Below are 16,512 nucleotides of genomic sequence, written 5' to 3'. Positions count from 1 at the left end.
GTGTTGAAGACAAGAACAAGCCAGCTTCAGGCCAATGTCGAAATGACCCTGCGTTTTGGCCTCTTGGTCTCACATTAACATCGCTGCCAATTTGGATTACTTGCGGGCCGTGCTGTTTCCAGATAAGTTGGGTGCCCTGGAGCCCTCCCAGAGATGGGCGGGGGTCCCGCGGGAGTGACTAAGCCTCAGCCGGCAGGGCTGTTGGGGGAAGGCTGAACTAATCCTGCGCAGGCAGCCCCACCCAAGCGACATCTGGGCGGGGCGAGGCTCTGACGGGCTGGCAGCAATCCGGGTGCAAACAGCGGTGTGGGGCTTCTGAGCCCGGGCCTCCAGGCTCTTCCTGGAACCTGTGCCAAGGGATGAGCCTGACTTTCCGGGAGCACCATGCGGCCATGCGGGGAGGAAGCCCAAGCAGCCACACGGAGGGGGGGTGGGGGGGGGGGGACTGCTCCGCCACTAGGCCTGCCGGGAAGGCCTCCTAGGGCCTTCCAGGTCCGGCCGCTAGGTGCGCCCGTCCAGCCCAGCCGAGCCCGGTTACCCCACAGACCCGGGAGTGAGAATCGGCCGCTCTTCTGCCTCCCTCCGCTGCGGGGCGCTTTCTCAAGGAGCCGTCCGTCCGCCCGCCCGCCCGTCCGTCCCGCGAGCGCTCTGTGCACGTGCTCCAGGGAGCACCTGTGCCCTCCGTGACACCCGCCCTTTCCCCAGCCGGGACGCTGGACGCTCACCGGGTAGCGGTAACACTACTTTATGTCAGCACTTTAAAAATCGCACGCTGTTCACATGTCCGTATTTCTGAAAATGGGACGAAGCTTATAACGTTAGGGTTGCAAGGCAGTGTGCGAAAGACGTCCGTCGGTGCTTTGGGGGAACGTTGCAGAGAGTGCCAGTATCAAAGTGTCTTCAATTTCAGGAAATACGGAAGTAAGTAATCAGGATATCAGTGGGAGCAAACATCACAGCAAATTCGTACCGAGGGGACATGGGGGGGGGGGGGGCGTTTTCACTATGATTATCTTGCACAGAAACCGAGATGTTAATAACCACACACGAGCGGTTGCTGTTCAAACGGCACCTGTCCCACAGGGGCCCAGCTCTCTCCCCGCAGAATCCGCCCGGATTGGGGCAGGACGCTCCCTCAGGACACCCGCACTCTCCCGGGCTTCGGGGGCCCGGCGGTGGCCGGGGGGGTGGGGGGCGGCCAGGCGGCGCAGCTCCGTCGGGGGGGCGGCGGGGGCGGGCAGCCCGGAGCCCCGGGGCTGGCGGGGCCGCCGCGGGGCGCAGGGGCAGACCCGGCGGAAGGCCTGCCGGAAGTGGGAGCCCAGGAAGGCGTAGAGCAGCGGGTTCAGCGCCGAGTTGCCGTAGGACATGCAGTGCGCCCAGATCTTGAGCGCGTAGGCGGTGTAGCTGCGCGGGTGCCAGGCGCCCGCCGGGCCCAGCGCCTGCAGCACCAGGAACAGCTGGATGGGGCCCCAGCAGGCGGCGAAGAGCAGGACCACCGCGGCCACCAGCCGCGAGACCTTGGCCCGCACGGCGCCGGCCCGCGCTGCCAGCAGCCGGCCCTGCGGGGTGGAGGGGTGGTGAGGAAAGGCTGCGGGCTGGCCGGGGCCACCCCGCAGAGCCCCCCTCCGTGGTCGCTTACTCTTAAAGTAAGCTGCGGGGCCCAGCGTGGGGCCTGAACCCGCGACCCCGTGGGCAAAAGCGCCTGCTCTACTCGCTGAGCCGGCCGGGCGCCCCCAGAGCTCCCCTTCTTGAGCCTGGCACGTCCCCCCCCCTTCGCCGCCCCCTCCCCCTACCCCCCCCCCCCCCGGCTCCTCCAGACGCGCGTCCCCCACACCGCGCCTCCACCCAGACAGCCAGCCGGCGGCCGCTCACCTGCAGGGCGCCGTCGGCGGCCCCGGGGCTCACGGCGGTGCGGCCCAGGTGGCGCAGCATGGCCCCGTAGCAGGCGCAGGTGGCGACCAGCGGCAGCAGGTAGAGCGCCAACAGGTTGTAGAGCGCGAAGGCGCGCTCCAGGGCCCGGCTGGGGAAGACCTCGCTGCAGTAGGTGCGCGGCCCGGGCGAGAGGCGGTGCAGGGCGAGCACCGGCGCGGACATGGTGGCCGAGCCTGCGCCACACGACAGGGTGAAGACCCTGCCCCGGGGACGAGGGACGCCAGGAGGCCAGGACCCCTACCCTCAGGTGCCCCCTGGGGCAGCGTCACTGGGCGCCTCGCAGGCGCGCGTCGTCCGGGGTCCGCGCCTTCGGCGGCTCTTCGGAGGGAGCGCCCATTTCCCAGATGCACGCACGGCCGAAGCCCAGTGAGGGGCGGTTGGCGGGGCGGGGGGTGGGGGGTGGGGGCGCCCAGGGCACTGAAGGCTTGTCGTCCCCCCCCCATCCCCCGCCCCGTGCGGCGCTCGCGCTGCACTCACCCACCCAGATGCCGAGGCTGACCGCCAGAGCCAGGCGGGGGTGTGCGGCGGCGCAGGGCGCGCAGTGGGAACACGGTCACGTACCAGCGGTCCACGCTCATGGCCGTCAGGGTGGCGCACGTGGCCTGCACCGAGACCTGGGGGAGGGGGCGAGAGCGGGCGTTTCGTCCCGTGTGCGGTGTGGGGGCCTGCCCCGTCTGCGCCCACCCTGCGGGTGCCCCCACAGGTCCAAACACCCGGGCACAAACGGGACATGTCGCGGGAGGGCCTCCAGGGGCAGAAGAGGGGGATCCCAGTGCGGGTTTGACCGGGCCGCTGGGGGTCCGCTGAGATGGGCGGAAGCACAGCCATCGTAGGATGGCGGGACAGGCGCGCGAGAAGGCGCCGGCCCCCCCTCCGCAAGCCCCGTCCCTAACTGCATCTCTGCCTTTTGCGCGGTCCCCTTTCCTGTCCCCAGGCCCAGGCTCCACCTCCTCCTCGGCCCCGCCCCTGGACTCCGTGGCCCCTTCCCCAGCCCGCGCACCTGCTGCATGTAGTTGACGAACTTGCACATGAAGTCGCCCAGCACCCAGGCGGGCAGCGGGTAGAGCAGGGCCGTGAAGGGCACGCAGCACAACAGGAAGGTCACGTCCGTGGCCGCCAAGTTGGCTGCAGGAGGGGACACGCGGGAGCCTCAGCCACCCAACAGCCCGGCGCAGCCCCCACCCTTTCCTGGCCTTTCTCCGAGTAACCCGAGTAACCCGCAAGACCGCCTGGAAGATCCCCCGGCGTCCTTCGGCAGAGAAATTGGGGCGCCCTCCAGTCCCCCATTTGTACACGTCAAACATCCCCTCAGTACGGGTTTCGTGGCCATTCGAGCGACAGTCATTGCGCCCTGCGCGCCCCCGTTCGGGCCGGAGAGCCAGGGCGCGTTCCCGTCGAGGCTGGGAGAGCCGGGGTTGCGCCCCCGTCGAGGCTGGGAGAGCCCGGGCGCGCCCCCGTCGAGGCTGGGAGAGCCGGGGTTGCGCCCCCGTCGAGGCTGGGAGAGCCGGGGTTGAGCCCCCGTCGAGGCTGGGAGAGCCGGGGCGCGCCCCCATCGAGGCTGGGAGAGCTTGGGTTGCGCCCCCGTCGAGGCTGGGAGAGCCGGGGTTGCGCCCCAGTCGCGGCTGGGAGAGCCGGGGTTGCGCCCCCGTCGAGGCTGGGAGAGGCGGGGTTGCGCCCCCGTCGAGGCTGGGAGAGCCGGGGCGCGCCCCCGTCGAGGCTGGGAGAGCCGGGGCGCGTCCCCGTCGAGGCTGGGAGAGCCGGGGTTGCGCCCCTGTCGAGGCTGGGAGAGGCGGGGTTGCGCCCCCGTCGGAGCTGGGGAGAGCCGGGGCGCGCCCCCGTCGAGGCTGGGAGAGCCGGGGTTGCGCCCCCGTCGAGGCTGGGAGAGGCGGGGTTGCGCCCCCGTCGGAGCTGGGGGGAGCCGGGGTTGCGCCCCCGTCGAGGCTGGGAGAGCCGGGGCGCGTCCCCGTCGAGGCTGGGAGAGCCGGGGTTGCGCCCCTGTCGAGGCTGGGAGAGGCGGGGTTGCGCCCCCGTCGGAGCTGGGGAGAGCCGGGGCGCGCCCCCGTCGAGGCTGGGAGAGCCGGGGTTGCGCCCCCGTCGAGGCTGGGAGAGCCGGGGTTGCGCCCCCGTCGAGGCTGGGAGAGCCGGGGCGCGCCCCCGTCGAGGCTGGGAGAGCCGGGGCGCGTCCCCGTCGAGGCTGGGAGAGCCGGGGTTGCGCCCCCGTCGGGGCTGGGGAGAGCCGGGGCGCGCCCCCGTCGGGGCTGGGAGAGCCGCGCACGCCCCCGTCCCCTCTGAACCTGCCTCCCGGTCTGCAAGCTGGAGACAGTGGCGCTGCCCAGCAGCCACCACAGAATAGAGGAAAACGAGCACTCACCTGAGCCAAGTCGGTCAGCCCATCATACAAATGTGTGAACCGAGCCTTTCATTGGCGCAAGGGTCGCAAACCGGGATCCCGCGGGCCTAGCAGCCCCTCTCCCTACTTTCATTCATAGGACACGGTGTCACAAGAACCACGTTTTAACCAGACACCTTCCTCAGGGCCAGGCCAAGCTCTCCACCGGCCACTGTCCAGACTCCAGAGTTCTCGAGCTCTAGCCCAAGAGTCAGGGACAGTAGGGACGGGACCTGCTTCCTGCACGGGGCTGGGGGAGGGGGTGCCGTCTGGGAGAGCACAGCGCGCTAGGAGGCCCCCTGGGTCTCTCTGGGGACCCCCTGAGTGGCCGGCAGGTGCCCGGGCGCTCACCTATGTAAAAGTTGGTCACCGTCCGCATCTGCTTGTGGCGGCAGATGACGAAAATGACGAGCGAGTTCCCTGCCAGCCCGAGCAGCATCAGCGCCACGAAGGAAACCGGCACAAGCCAGGCGTCCACCGGCCGCAGCACAGGGGCCCGGCCGTCCGAGGCGTCGGCGCCACAGCCCGGGCAGACCGTCGCGTTGGCCGGCGCCCACCAGGACGCGTTGGGCGCGGACGTGGCCACGGCGCGCATGGCTTCACCGCCTTCTTCCCCCTGGCCGCCCGCCGGTTTGCGCCCAGGCGGCGACCTTCCTCCTCGCTGCCTGCTGGGGACACGCCCGCGGAGCCTGGGAAGGGTCTCGGCTGCAGGCCACCAGACCCGGAGGGCGACTCCGCCGGGCAGGGCGGCTTCTCTGCTGCCGACGCAGCCGCGGCCACTTTATACCCTGCGCCCCCCCCCGGTCCCCGCCTCCCCGCCTCTCCCGCAGCCGCTGGCCACTCCTTCACCTGCCCGTGCGCCCTCCACTCACGTGCACAGCCACCTTCTCCCCCTTTCGCTCTCCTTGCACTGTCTGGCCCCGGAGCCCTGGGGGGGGGACAGGCTGGAGGTGGGGCTCGGGGGACCAGGGGAGAGGGGAGGGGGGAGGCTGTGTGGAGGCTGCTGTGGACCCTAGAGGGCGAGCCTAACCAGGGGGTTGAGACTCAGAGGACAGGCAAGCGGTGGGGACAAAACAGAGACCAGAGAAGGCGCCCTGTTAGTCTTCCGTGTGGCTGGGGCTCCGGGTGGGTGGGCCCTGGCTGACAGGGAGGCCAGCCCTCATCAGAGGCTGGGAGAAGGGGTACTGGAGAGCCATGGAAGGCTCAGAGCAGGGCAGGTCCGCCGGGGAACTGGCAGTTAGAAGGAACCTGTTCTTTTTCATATATATATTTTTAATGTTAATTATTTTTGAGAGAGAGACAGAGGGACAGAGCACAAGCGGGGGTGGGGGGAGTGGGACAGAGAGAGAGGGAGACAGAGAATCTGAAGCAGGCTCCAGGCTCCGAGCTGTCAGCGCAGAGCCCAAGGTGGGCACAAGATCATGGCCTGAGCCAGAATCAGACGCTAACCGACTCAGCCACCAGGCGCCCCTAGAAGACACCTGTCCTTGAAGTACACAGCCTGCGGGGACTCCTTGGCTGTGGATGGGGGTGTCGCCCCCTGCCTGACTGGCTGCCCCTATTGGACGTTCACACTGGGGGCGTGGGCACCTGTGCCACTGGGGCTAGGAACCAGGTGGAGGGCGGTTTGCAAGGACACGTGTACCCCACGTACCCCAGATACTTTTCTGTCCACCCGCTTTCCATCTTGAGGACGATTCTGGACAACGGCTTAAACAATCAGAAAAGGAAGAGAAACTTCTTCGAGGTGGGGGCTGTGGGGAGAGCAGCGGCAGCTCCTGGGGCGGCCGAGGGTCCAGGCGGGTGTCAGGAGGGTACCAACCCAGGTTCCCCAGAAATGAGACCCCAGAATGGGGGGGAGGCCCGGTGGCATGCTCTAGAATTAGCACATTTATTGGGCAGTTAGTTCTCGTGGGCGGGAGCAGGAACCAATCCCCGCCCCCCAGAACCAGGGGGAACCAACCCCCCCAGGACCCCCTGCTGGCCGCCCCCCCCCCCCCCGCAGGCGCCTTCTCTCTGGATTTATATCACCTTTGATTCATTTGGCTCTTTTCTCATTTGTCCGTATGATGCCACATAGTACGTGCTCTTGGGGGTCTTTCCGCAGCCCCTCCTCCGTACCCTGTGTGTTTGTTAAAGTGATCCGGTCATTCTCCGGCACAATTGCCAACAGGCTGTCTGCGGCCGCTGTCTCCCTGTGGCGTCTCTTCACGTGGTCCTGGTTTCCACTTTTCTTGTAGACTGAAGGGTGGATTCCAGCCAGATCCCACAGGTTCGATTCTCTGCTCCCAACCCTCCCACAGCTCCCCGTCGCCAGACCCGCCATCACAGGACCGCAGGGCTCACGGGTCCACCCTCGGCCCTGTGCCTCCTTCCCCCTCATGCTCGCTCATCACCCTGCTCTGGTCACTCTGGATACCTCAGGGCCTTTGCACTGGCTGTCCTCTCTGCCTGACACACTCTTCTCACTTTGCAGCCCGCCAGTCCCTCTCTCGGAGAACTCCTCTTTCCTGCTCCACTCCGAGGGGAAAGGGTCTGTCCTGGCCACTGCCACACCCCAGAGCCCATCACTGGGCCCTGCTGACAGTGGACATTGGTTAAATGAACGAATCCTCAGGGGTGAAAGGGGGTGGGAACTGATGTTGCCCTATGTAAAAAAAAAAAATTTTTTATTAAAAAATTTTTAATTATTATGCTTATTTATTTCGAGAGGGAGACAGAGTGTGAGTGGGAGAGGAGCAGAGAGAGAGGAAGACACAGAATCTGAAGCAGCTCCAGGCTCGGAGCTGTCAGCACAGAGTCCCAACAGGGCTCGAACCCACTGACCGCGAGATCATGACCCAAGCCCAAGTCAGAGCTTAATCGACTGAGCCACCGAGGCGCCCCCGCCCCCCGCCCTTTTAACGTCTATTTTCAGAGATGAGTAAAGGAGTCAGGGCTCCAGGGGCCGCACTGAAACAGGACTGGGAGAGTCTGGTGGACTCGGGGCTGGGGGCTGGGGTGGGGGCGCGGCTTGGGTCATTTCATCTGTCTCCTGCCTCTGAAATGGATGCCCCCCTCTTTCCTAGCTCCCCAGGCCTCGGTTCCCCCGACCATCCCCTGGAGGCTGGGTGCCCCGCCCACCGGCCTCCAGGCTTCGGGGGCGGGGATCTCGCTACCCGCCGCCGCGGTCTCCCCGTCTGTGCCCCGGGATCTGGCTGGCCCTGCGGCCTCGGTCCCCGCCCCGCGCGTCCAGCCTCCAGGCCCCGCCCCGGCCCGCCTCTGGGCGCCCGTCACTTCCTGCTCGGCCCGAGAAGGCCCTGCCGGGCGGCGGCGGCGGCGGCAGCGTCCGAGCCATGGTCGCGCTGGAGAACCCGGAGGGCGGCTCGGAGGCGGCGGCGGTGGGAAGCGCCCCCGGCGGGCGGCGGACGCTGTGAGCGCGGCGGGGCGGGCGGGGCACGCCCTCCAGGACTCCGGGGCCCCTCCCCTCTCCCCTCTCCCCTCTCCCCTCTCCCCTCTCCCCTCTCCCCTCTCCCCTCTCCCCTCTCCCCTCTCCCCTCGGGTCCGGCTGCAGCCCCAGGCCCGCCCCGCCCCTTTTCCTCGGGGGTGCCCCGGACCGTGGTGGGGGTGGGAGGAGGGGGCTTTGTCGTCCCCCGGGGGGATCCCACCCCCGACCGGCCCGCGCGTCTGCTGGGCGGAGGGAGGCACCCGGTTCGTGCGTTGGCGTGCCCCCGGGGCCCAGAAGTGCCCCCTCAGCCCCGCGCCCGCGTATTGTCTCGCTTTGGGGGTGTCGTGCGCCTGGCCGCCCGCTCGGGTGAGGTGGCGAGGTGGTGTCGCTGCGCGCCGCGTCCCCCGAGTCCGTTTTGGTGTTGGGGCGCTAACGCGCAAGCCGCTGTCCCCCCACGCGGGGTCTGCACCCCACAGCCAGTCCTGTGTGCGCCCCGTGGGGTTTTCCAGCCCCCACCCCCCGAGGACACAGGGCTCTTTGTTCGTGTCTGAGTACTTAACAGATGGGGGGGGGGGCTTCAACACCGGGTCAGCGGGAGCGGGAGGGGGCGGGGCCGCCGCTGCAGGTAGGACCCCAGAGGGGCCGGGCACACTTCCGCGTAACCGGCGTGTTTACGCCGAAAACCGCGCTGTCGCCCCCTGGTCCTGGGGGGGGGGGGGGCGGGGAGCGAGGATTCGGCTGCCTCGTCGTCCGTCCGTGTGCTGGTCACTCCAGCTTCTGTGCCTCAGTGTCTCCATCTGTACAAGGAGATATACCAGCGGCCTCTTCTCGCAGTGCCTGGGACGAGGTGGGGGGTGTCAGGGACCCTGCGCTCAGAGGTGCCCCGCAAAAGGACGCGCGCATTCTGTGTTGTCCCGAGCGTCTCATTCTGTTTCGTTGCCGCTGTGCTGTTACGATTTCCGCCCGGTACCTGCCCGGAGGCCACGTGGGTCTCCACAGACGTGGGACTTCCCTTCTTTGAAGGGGCCTTAAGCACCCAGAGCGGGTATTGACTTGCCAGGTGGGTGCCACCGCGGCACCCCGTGTCCCACCACCCCCCCCCCCCGGGGTGTGGCCGCTGCTGGGGGCCGCGGGGCCCCGCCCCAGCCTGAGTCACCTCCGCTCCGAGCCCTCCCCCCTTGGTTTCCTGCTTCGGGAAGTAGGTTCCTCTCTTGCTTGTTCCTGGGGGAGGGGGACGGGTGCCAGAGAAGGTACCCTGGAGCCCAACAGAGCAGGTGGCAAGAGGCCCCCTTTCAGAACCCGCGGGGAACAGAACTGGGGGAGACAAAGGAGGCTGTTCTCCCCAGACCCAAGCTGACTTAGCAGCTGTTTCTACCTGCGGCCTGTCCACCCTCACTGGACAGGCACCTCGAGGACACGGACATTTCCTGAGGCCCGTCAGGTCCAGGAAGCCTAAGGCACCCCGTCTGCGTTGCCGGTTTCCCCATCCGTAAAGCGGTCTCTGTGGGCAGGTGCCGGGGCCACAGCAGGGGCGGGGCCGACCCCATCCTGTCTGCAAGCGTGTAGTTCGGGAAAGGGGGTTTAAATAGTAAATAGATGAGTAGACCAGCTGGTTCTGGGCAGCAACAGGTGAGGCGGGGTAATGGGGCTGATCGGGCTGTCCAGGAGCACGGCGGTTTCTCCCAGGAGGCGGCATTTGAGCCGACGGCAGACTGTGCCAAGAAAGGGTACTTCCGGCAGAAGGCTCAGCAAAGGCCCTGAGGTAGACTGTTCCTGGGGGCTTTGGGGCACGGTGAAGGGGCCCCTGGGTCTGGAGCAGAGGATGGGGCGAGGCACTGATTTTTGCTGTGTAGGTGTGTTTTACACAACCTTTGTGCTGCCACACATCCCTCTCCCGACAGCCTTCGTGACAGATCCGATTTGCTGGGCACTTGTGGGCTGCCTTCTCTGTCCTGCCCGCTTCTGCTGTCCTCTCTTCCTCGAGTGGGGACCAGGCCCGGTCGTTGGCCCTGGAGACCACACGTTTCTTGTCTCCTGCTGGAATTTGGTTGAGGTCAGCAAGCTTGAGTTGGTGGTGGGACTCCATTTCCAGCACTCGGCTCAGCGCAGGAGGCCCACGAGAGGGTGGCGAGCCCTCCAGAAGCCTAAGGGGCCGGACACAGGCCCCTGTGGTCCCTGCAGGGCAGGGCAGGGCTTCTGGTGCCACGTCACGATGGAGCTGGGCCTTGCCCTCAGGGTTCTGGGGAGCCATGCATGGTGGTGGAGCATGGGTCTCAACCCGCTGGGTCTCAACCAGGTGTGGGGGGTGGTCTGAGGGGCCCAGAGGGAAGCAGGAGGCTGAATGGTTCAAGGGGGTGTTGCTGTTCTGACCAGGTTCAAATCCTGGCTCTGCCACTCTCAAGAGGTGATGGGGAAGCCCCATTTCTCCGAGCCCCAGGTCCTGAGGACTCAGCCCTGCTCTGACATCTCCTGATAACCACCAACCCCCCCCCACCCCCGCCGGATGCGGACTCTGTTATCAGCCCCACCAGGCTGCCGTTCTGGACTCTGTCCAGCTGCCAAGGTGGAGACATAGGCACTGGAGCTCGGGGAGAGCTACGGTGAACTGGGGCCTGGGGTGGGCCTCAGGGAGGCAGCCCTCAGTTTGGATCCAGCCTCACAGTCACTGGTTCTGTGCTGACTTGATTTACCTCTCCCCGTGCCGGCCGGCCGGCCGCCTTCCTCGAGGCTGTGGGATCTTGAGATGATGACTTTGTGTCTCAGTTGCTAATTTGTTTAATGGGCCTCAACATAGTATCACCAGCCTCCTGCTGGTGATGATAGTGATGGTGAAAATGAGTATTCACAACAGCGTGGCAGAGGGGGTGAGCTCCCCATGACAGGGGGAAACCAAGCAAGTTGCAGCTGGGTTGATGTCTGCCCTGGCCCCTTGTGGCCCTGAGTGTCCCCTTTCAGGCTCACAGAGGCCGTTTGTTATTTTTTTTTAAATGTAAGCCCCAACACAGGGCTTGAACTCATAACCCAGAGATCAGGGCCCGAGCTGAGATCAAGAGTCAGATGCTTAACCAACTGAGCCACGCAGGCGCCCCACACAGAGGCCATTCTTATCCTAACTTGGCAGAGAGTGAGCTGAGGCTCCCGGTTCCACCGTGAAGCATCCTAGCTAGGATTTGAACTCGGGGCTGCGATTCCAGGACCCGAACCGTACCTCTGCCGTGTGCTCCTGTTGATGGGTACTCGTGCGTGTGTGAGTTTATTCGTCAGACAGCAGCATGGATTTTGGCAGAAACTGTTCTCCGGGGAGCCCGTGCTGCTTACCTGCTCCACTGTGACCTCATGCAGTTCTGTCTCATCAGCCTGTTTGCTTTTTGATCAAGATGTAATGGCCATTCTACAGAGGACAGATGCTTAAGGCTGGGGACACTTTACATATGTATAGACCCCACGGAGCACTCGCTTCATTCCTAACCCCTACAAGGTCTCTGCCACAGTCCTGGAGTTTCACGGTTTTCTAGAGCCTACTGGTGGCTTGGAAGGAAGAGGCCACACTTCTGTTTTTAATTTGTGTCCTGGGAACTTTGGGTACCAGAAAGTTTGGGGGGGGGCATTTTGGACTCTGAGTCCTACTCAGTCTTGGAATTGTGGGATTTTTTTGAGAACCGATGCGGCAGTCGGTTTTCGGACCACCTGCTGGGTGCCAGGCTTGGTGGGTGAGTGTCTGCGTGGGGACTTCGGTGGACGAGGCTGGCAGTCTACGGTGATCAGGAAAACAAAGCAGTGACGTGTTACATAAGGGGGCCGGGGTCTCCCTGACAGGTTAGAACAGAGCCAAAGGAGATGTTCAAAGGAGTGAGCCATTCAGACGCAGGGGGAGCGTGCACCGGGCAGGGGGTACAGGCCGATGGGTGGGACGGCGTGTGGCATTGCTGGAGGGGCGGTGAGGAGACCTGTGGCTGGAGCAGACAGAGGGAGAGGGAGTTGGGACACGGGAGGGGCCATCCTGGCGCCCAGACCCTCTGAGGGTCAGGATCCACCATTGCCCCTGCAGTGTGAGGGTTTTGTGGCCCAGTGGGGACCATCCCCCCTGTGGTCTGGGGGTCGTCAGGGGCTGACCTGGAAGGCCGGAACTTGCCAGGATGTTTCCATCTAGCAATCCGTCCCGGCCCCGGCCCCGTGTCGGGCCTGCAGCTGGCCCGTGGGTCCCCAGTGGGACGCCTGGCCATGCTGCTAATTCATCTACACATTAATGCCATTTGCTTGGAGGACAGCAGATTGGTTCCAAGGGGGGCACATTTCGGGGGGACTCCAGGGACAGAAGGCAGATAGACTTGGCCGTCACCTTCAGCTTCCGGGGGATGTTTCTCGGTGTATCTGCTGCTGGCATGGGGGTTGCTCCATTAAATCAAGTCTTTTGATGGGGCGCCCGGCTGGGAGCCCCACATTGGGTACAGAGATTGCTTAAATAAATAAACTTTTAAAAAGTCTCAAAAATAATAATAATAAGGCCTCTTGAGAAACTCCAAGAGGAGGGCAGTGTTCAAACCTGGAGACTCTGGGTCCCACTAGCTTGCGGTAAGATCCGGAAGCCTGGGAACTTTTCTTGGCCACCCACCCAAGGTGTGAATGCAGGCCAGTGTCTGCTCCTCTCCGAGCCCCAGTTTACTAATCTGTCATCACGACTGTACGGGCCTCCTGGGTGATGTGACCATGAAACAAACGGCAATTTTAAGGGTCTAGGGCTCCCGTCGCTGAGGGAAACCAAGCGGCAGTGGCCATGGTGGGGGTCCTGGCCTGTGTTGGCCCTGAGGCCTGCCTCCCCACCCCAACCCCGGCCCACAGGCCCCTTCCGGGCTGCCTGCCCGCTCTAGCTGGCTCCCAGGTGAAGAGGCTGTCAGCGTCCAAGCGGAAGCAACACTTCATCAACCAGGCTGTGCGGAACTCAGACCTCGTGCCCAAGGCCAAGGGGCGGAAGAGCCTTCAGCGTCTAGAGAACAGTGAGCGGGGGCTGGGGGCACCTCCTGGGGGGTTCCTGGGGCCCAGATGAGAACGGTGTGTCTGTTGGTATCATCTGGTGCTTTTACCCTGAGTCTGACCCTGAGCTGGCAATGCTGGCGGTGGGCTATAAGGAGCTCTGGGCGTTGGAGCTCAGGTTTTGAAAGATGTATAGGAGTTCAACGAGCCAGGGAGAAGGAGGAGTTCTGGAGGTGGAGGCTAGATGGTTTCTGCGCCTTCTGGGAAAGACAGGTCGAGCGCGGGGGTGGGGAGACCAGTGTGAGCCAGAGCGTAAAGGCCCTACATACAGAGGCCAGGGGAGGAAACATGGTCCTTGGGTTTCTAAGGAGACTGGGGGGCCCCAAGTGCCACCCCCCAGCCCAGAGACCATCTGTTTCCATCTAGCCCAGTACCTCCTAACGCTGCTGGAGACAGACGGGGGCACAGCTGGTCTGGACGATGGGGACCTGGCCCCCCCCGCAGCACCCGGCATCTTCGCAGAGGCCTGCAGCAATGAGACCTACGTGGAGGTGGGGCCCCCGTGCCCTGGTCACTGCCTCCCTCTGCTCCGGCCACGCGGGCCTCCTCTCTGTTCTCGCTTCTGCTGCCGCACGTGGCCTATGCTGGTCCCTCGGTCAGGAGCACCCATCTGCACCCATCCCCCTCTGGTTCCTCTATGCCCACCCTCTCTGTTTCCCTGGGGATCCCCAGACAAAGCCAGAACTCCCACGTACCCCAGAAGTTTCCGGCACTCCCGACTCATCTGCCCCTCATTGGGAATGAAGGACTCCACCGAGGGCACGTTTGGTCCATACCAATCCCTGCCAGAGGAGCGGTCTGCGGGTACCCTGTAGCGGGCAAACGTGTCTACAAGGGGTATTTCCGCACACTTTGTGGCCCTCTGTGTGCATTGGCCATATGGAGAACCCGGGGCTGAGGACGCCTGGGTCCAGCGCGCCTCTCTTCTAGGTCTGGAATGACTTCATGAACCGCTCTGGGGAGGAGCAGGAACGGGTTCTCCGCTACCTGGAGGATGAGGGCAAGAGCAAGGCACGGAGGAGGGGGCCCGGCCGCGGGGAGGATCGAAGGAGAGGTGCGGGCCTGGACGGGAGGTGGGGGGGGACCAGAGGTACGGAGGGTGTACGCCTAGCTGATCCTGTGTGGGCGGGCCAGGGACGGGGAGGAGCCAGGTGTGTGGGCGGTGCTCGGAGCAGAGGAGGGGAGGAGCCAGTGTGTGGGTGGTGCCCGGGCAGAGGTGGGGAGGGGCCTGGTGTGCGGGCTGGCCAGGGACAGGGAGGAGCCAATGTGTGGGCGGGGCCTGGGGGAGAGGAGGGGAGGAGCCAGGTGTGTGGGCGGGGCCCGGGGGAGAGGAGGGGAGGAGCCAGTGTGTGGGCGGTGCTGGGGGGAGGAGGGGAGGAGCCAGGTGTGTGGGCGGGGCTCGGGGGAGAGGAGGGGAGGAGCCAATGTGTGGGTGGTGCCCGGGCAGAGGTGGGAAGGGGCCTGGTGTGTGGGCGGTGCCCAGGGACAAGGGGAGGGATGCCGCATGTGGGCGGTGCCTGGGGGGAGTGGGGAGGGACCCAGCGAGTGGGCAGTGCTTAGGGGAGACGTGGGGAGGAGCCCTGGGGGGGGGCGTTGCCCGGGGAGGGGAGGAGCCTGGTGTGTGGGCGGTGCCCAGGGACAGATGTGGAGGAGCCGGTGTGTGGGGCGGGCCAGGGGCTTGCTCTAGACGCTGCCCCAAGCCCAGAACTCTTGCAGAGGACCCAGCCTACACACCCCGTGAGTGCTTCCAGCGCATCAGCCGGCGTCTGAGAACTGTCCTCAAGCGGAGCCGCATCCCCATGGTGAATACCAGGCCAGGCCTCATCTTTTTCCACCTGCCTGTTTTTTTTTAATTACCTTTTTTTCCTCACTTTCTCAATTGGTGGTGGTGTCAGGGGTAGTCCGTTACCCAGTGCAGGTGGTATTGGAGACAAGGCAGTACACAGGCCAGTGTGATCAGAGTGCAGGAATTGGGCCGGGAATGGGCTTCCATGAGGGTGGGAGGGGCAGGGGCAATGGCAGTGGGTACTGCGGGATGTGTAGGAGTTCACCAGGAGGAGGGCACAGGGGTTCAGAAGCATGGGGATATCTCAGTGCCTGGTATCTTCGGAAAGGGTTATGTAGCTTCATATAGCAGGTCAGAAGCCACGTTTGAACCCAGGGCTTTGGGCTCCAGAGGCTCCCCTGGGCATGGGGCGTAGACAGCTTGGTCCCAGCCTCATAGTTGGCCTCACCCCTAGACCTGTTTCCCCTGCAGGAAACTCTGGAGACCTGGGAGGAGAGGCTGCTGAGGTTTTTCTCTGTGTCTCCCCAGGCCGTGTACACGGCCATGCTGGACAACAGGTGACAGGGTGGGGGTGAGCCCAATGTGCCCCTCCAGGGACTGGCTCTGGCTCTCCACCGCTTACCTTCCGTTCCTCTCCAGTTTCGAGAGACTCCTGCTTCACGCCATCTGTCAGTACATGGACCTCATCTCAGCCAGTAAGTGCTGCCGACCCACGGGGCCCCACCTGGCTGATGCACCCTGGGGACACCAAGGCCCGAGTCACAGAGGGTCTGGGTACTGGGGGGGCGGTGCTTCTGGAGGAGGAGGGGCAGCATGAGCAAAGGCTCTTGCGCTAGTTCGAGTTCTTTGGAAGCTCCCTGTGCGTCTGGCTCCATGCTGGGTGCAAGGTCGTTTAGCTGCAGCTCCCCCTGCAGCCCCCCTCCACCGTGCCACCCAGGTGACTTCGGCGAGTCCCCCTCCTGGGGCCTGTGTCTCCGCTTTTACCACGGGGGTGTTCTCAGGACACAGCGCCCCAGGGAGAGTCCTCACTGCCTCTGGGTGCGCCGCCTCCTTGCTCCTCTGCTCCGCCTCCTGCCCGGAGTTGCTGAGGTGACGGTTCCCATGGCAACTCAGGGACGGCCCCTCCCACGCTCCCTTCCCTTTGTTCCCACAGACTCGGGACGGAGGGGCTGGGCTGGGGGTGCTTCCCCGCAGGAGTTGGGCCACGGCCCGGACACGGAGGAGGAGGGGCCCTGGCAAGATGGGAGGAGGGGAGATGGAATGAGCTTGGGTGTGCACGGCTGGTTCAGGTTCGGGAGCGAAGGGAGGTGGGGCGGGTGGGGGTTGGGCCACTCGAGCCCTGATGCGGAAGCAGCCCCCCCACCCCCCCCACCCCGCCACCCCCCGTGGGGGCAGGGATGGAGGCGGTGACCTCGTGTGCCCTTCTCCCATGCTGCCCTCATCGTTGCGCCCCCTGCCCCTTACAGGCGCCGACCTGGAGGGCAAGAGGCAGATGAAAGTCAGCAACCGCCACCTGGACTTCCTGCCACCAGGGCTGCTCCTGTCCGCGTATCTGGAGCAGCGCAGCTGATGGCCGCCCCCCTCCCCCTCCCCCAACCTCCCCTCCCCCGCCCCCAGCCTCCCCTCCCCCAGGCCTCCCGTGCCATTCGCTAAAGTATCTTTATTATTTGGAGGATTTTTCCCTGCAGACGTGCTCTACCCCTGGGAGGGGGGGCTATCACTCTGACTCCTTCCCAGCCCGCCTCTCCCAGATAAACGCGGGGCCAGGACTGTCCCGGCCTTGCAGCTCCCCGCTCCGGGACTTGAGTTGGAGCGAGGAGACCCGGCCTGGTCACTTCCGTGTTCCTTCTTCGTTCAGCTTTTTCGGCCCCGTCTGAAACTTAAGCAAGGAGCGACAGGCTGGGTTTTTATCACTTTTAATGAATTTGGCATGATTTGTTGTAGATT

The 16,512-nt window shown here is 65.0% G+C and overlaps 2 protein-coding genes across 2 annotated transcripts; one reads left to right on the top strand and one right to left on the bottom strand.

The window, feature by feature from the left end:
- Positions 1 to 910: 910 nt before the first annotated feature.
- On the bottom strand, positions 911 to 5,053 carry KISS1R (KISS1 receptor). Its single transcript, XM_053897036.1, is given in 6 exon segments — positions 911 to 1,559; positions 1,873 to 2,105; positions 2,410 to 2,449; positions 2,451 to 2,546; positions 2,933 to 3,057; positions 4,673 to 5,053. Coding segments are annotated over 6 exon segments (1,236 nt in total). The 5' UTR covers positions 4,917 to 5,053; the 3' UTR covers positions 911 to 1,061.
- A 2,544-nt stretch (positions 5,054 to 7,597) lies between these two features.
- On the top strand, positions 7,598 to 16,173 carry R3HDM4 (R3H domain containing 4). The gene is made up of 8 exons (XM_053896837.1): positions 7,598 to 7,733; positions 12,588 to 12,742; positions 13,146 to 13,270; positions 13,710 to 13,833; positions 14,496 to 14,581; positions 15,037 to 15,122; positions 15,205 to 15,260; positions 16,032 to 16,173. Exons 1-8 carry the CDS (start codon positions 7,657 to 7,659, stop codon positions 16,133 to 16,135), a joined length of 813 nt encoding a protein of 270 aa, XP_053752812.1. The 5' UTR covers positions 7,598 to 7,656; the 3' UTR covers positions 16,136 to 16,173.
- The last annotated feature ends 339 nt before the right edge of the window (positions 16,174 to 16,512 follow it).

The sequence above is a fragment of the Panthera pardus genome, unplaced genomic scaffold, assembly GCF_024362965.1.
Source record: "Panthera pardus isolate Hobbes unplaced genomic scaffold, ASM2436296v1 HiC_scaffold_8, whole genome shotgun sequence".
NCBI lineage: Eukaryota > Metazoa > Chordata > Mammalia > Carnivora > Felidae > Panthera > Panthera pardus.
The sequence above is the reverse complement of the archived record's forward strand: the minus strand, read 5'-3'. Positions and strand labels throughout refer to the sequence as shown.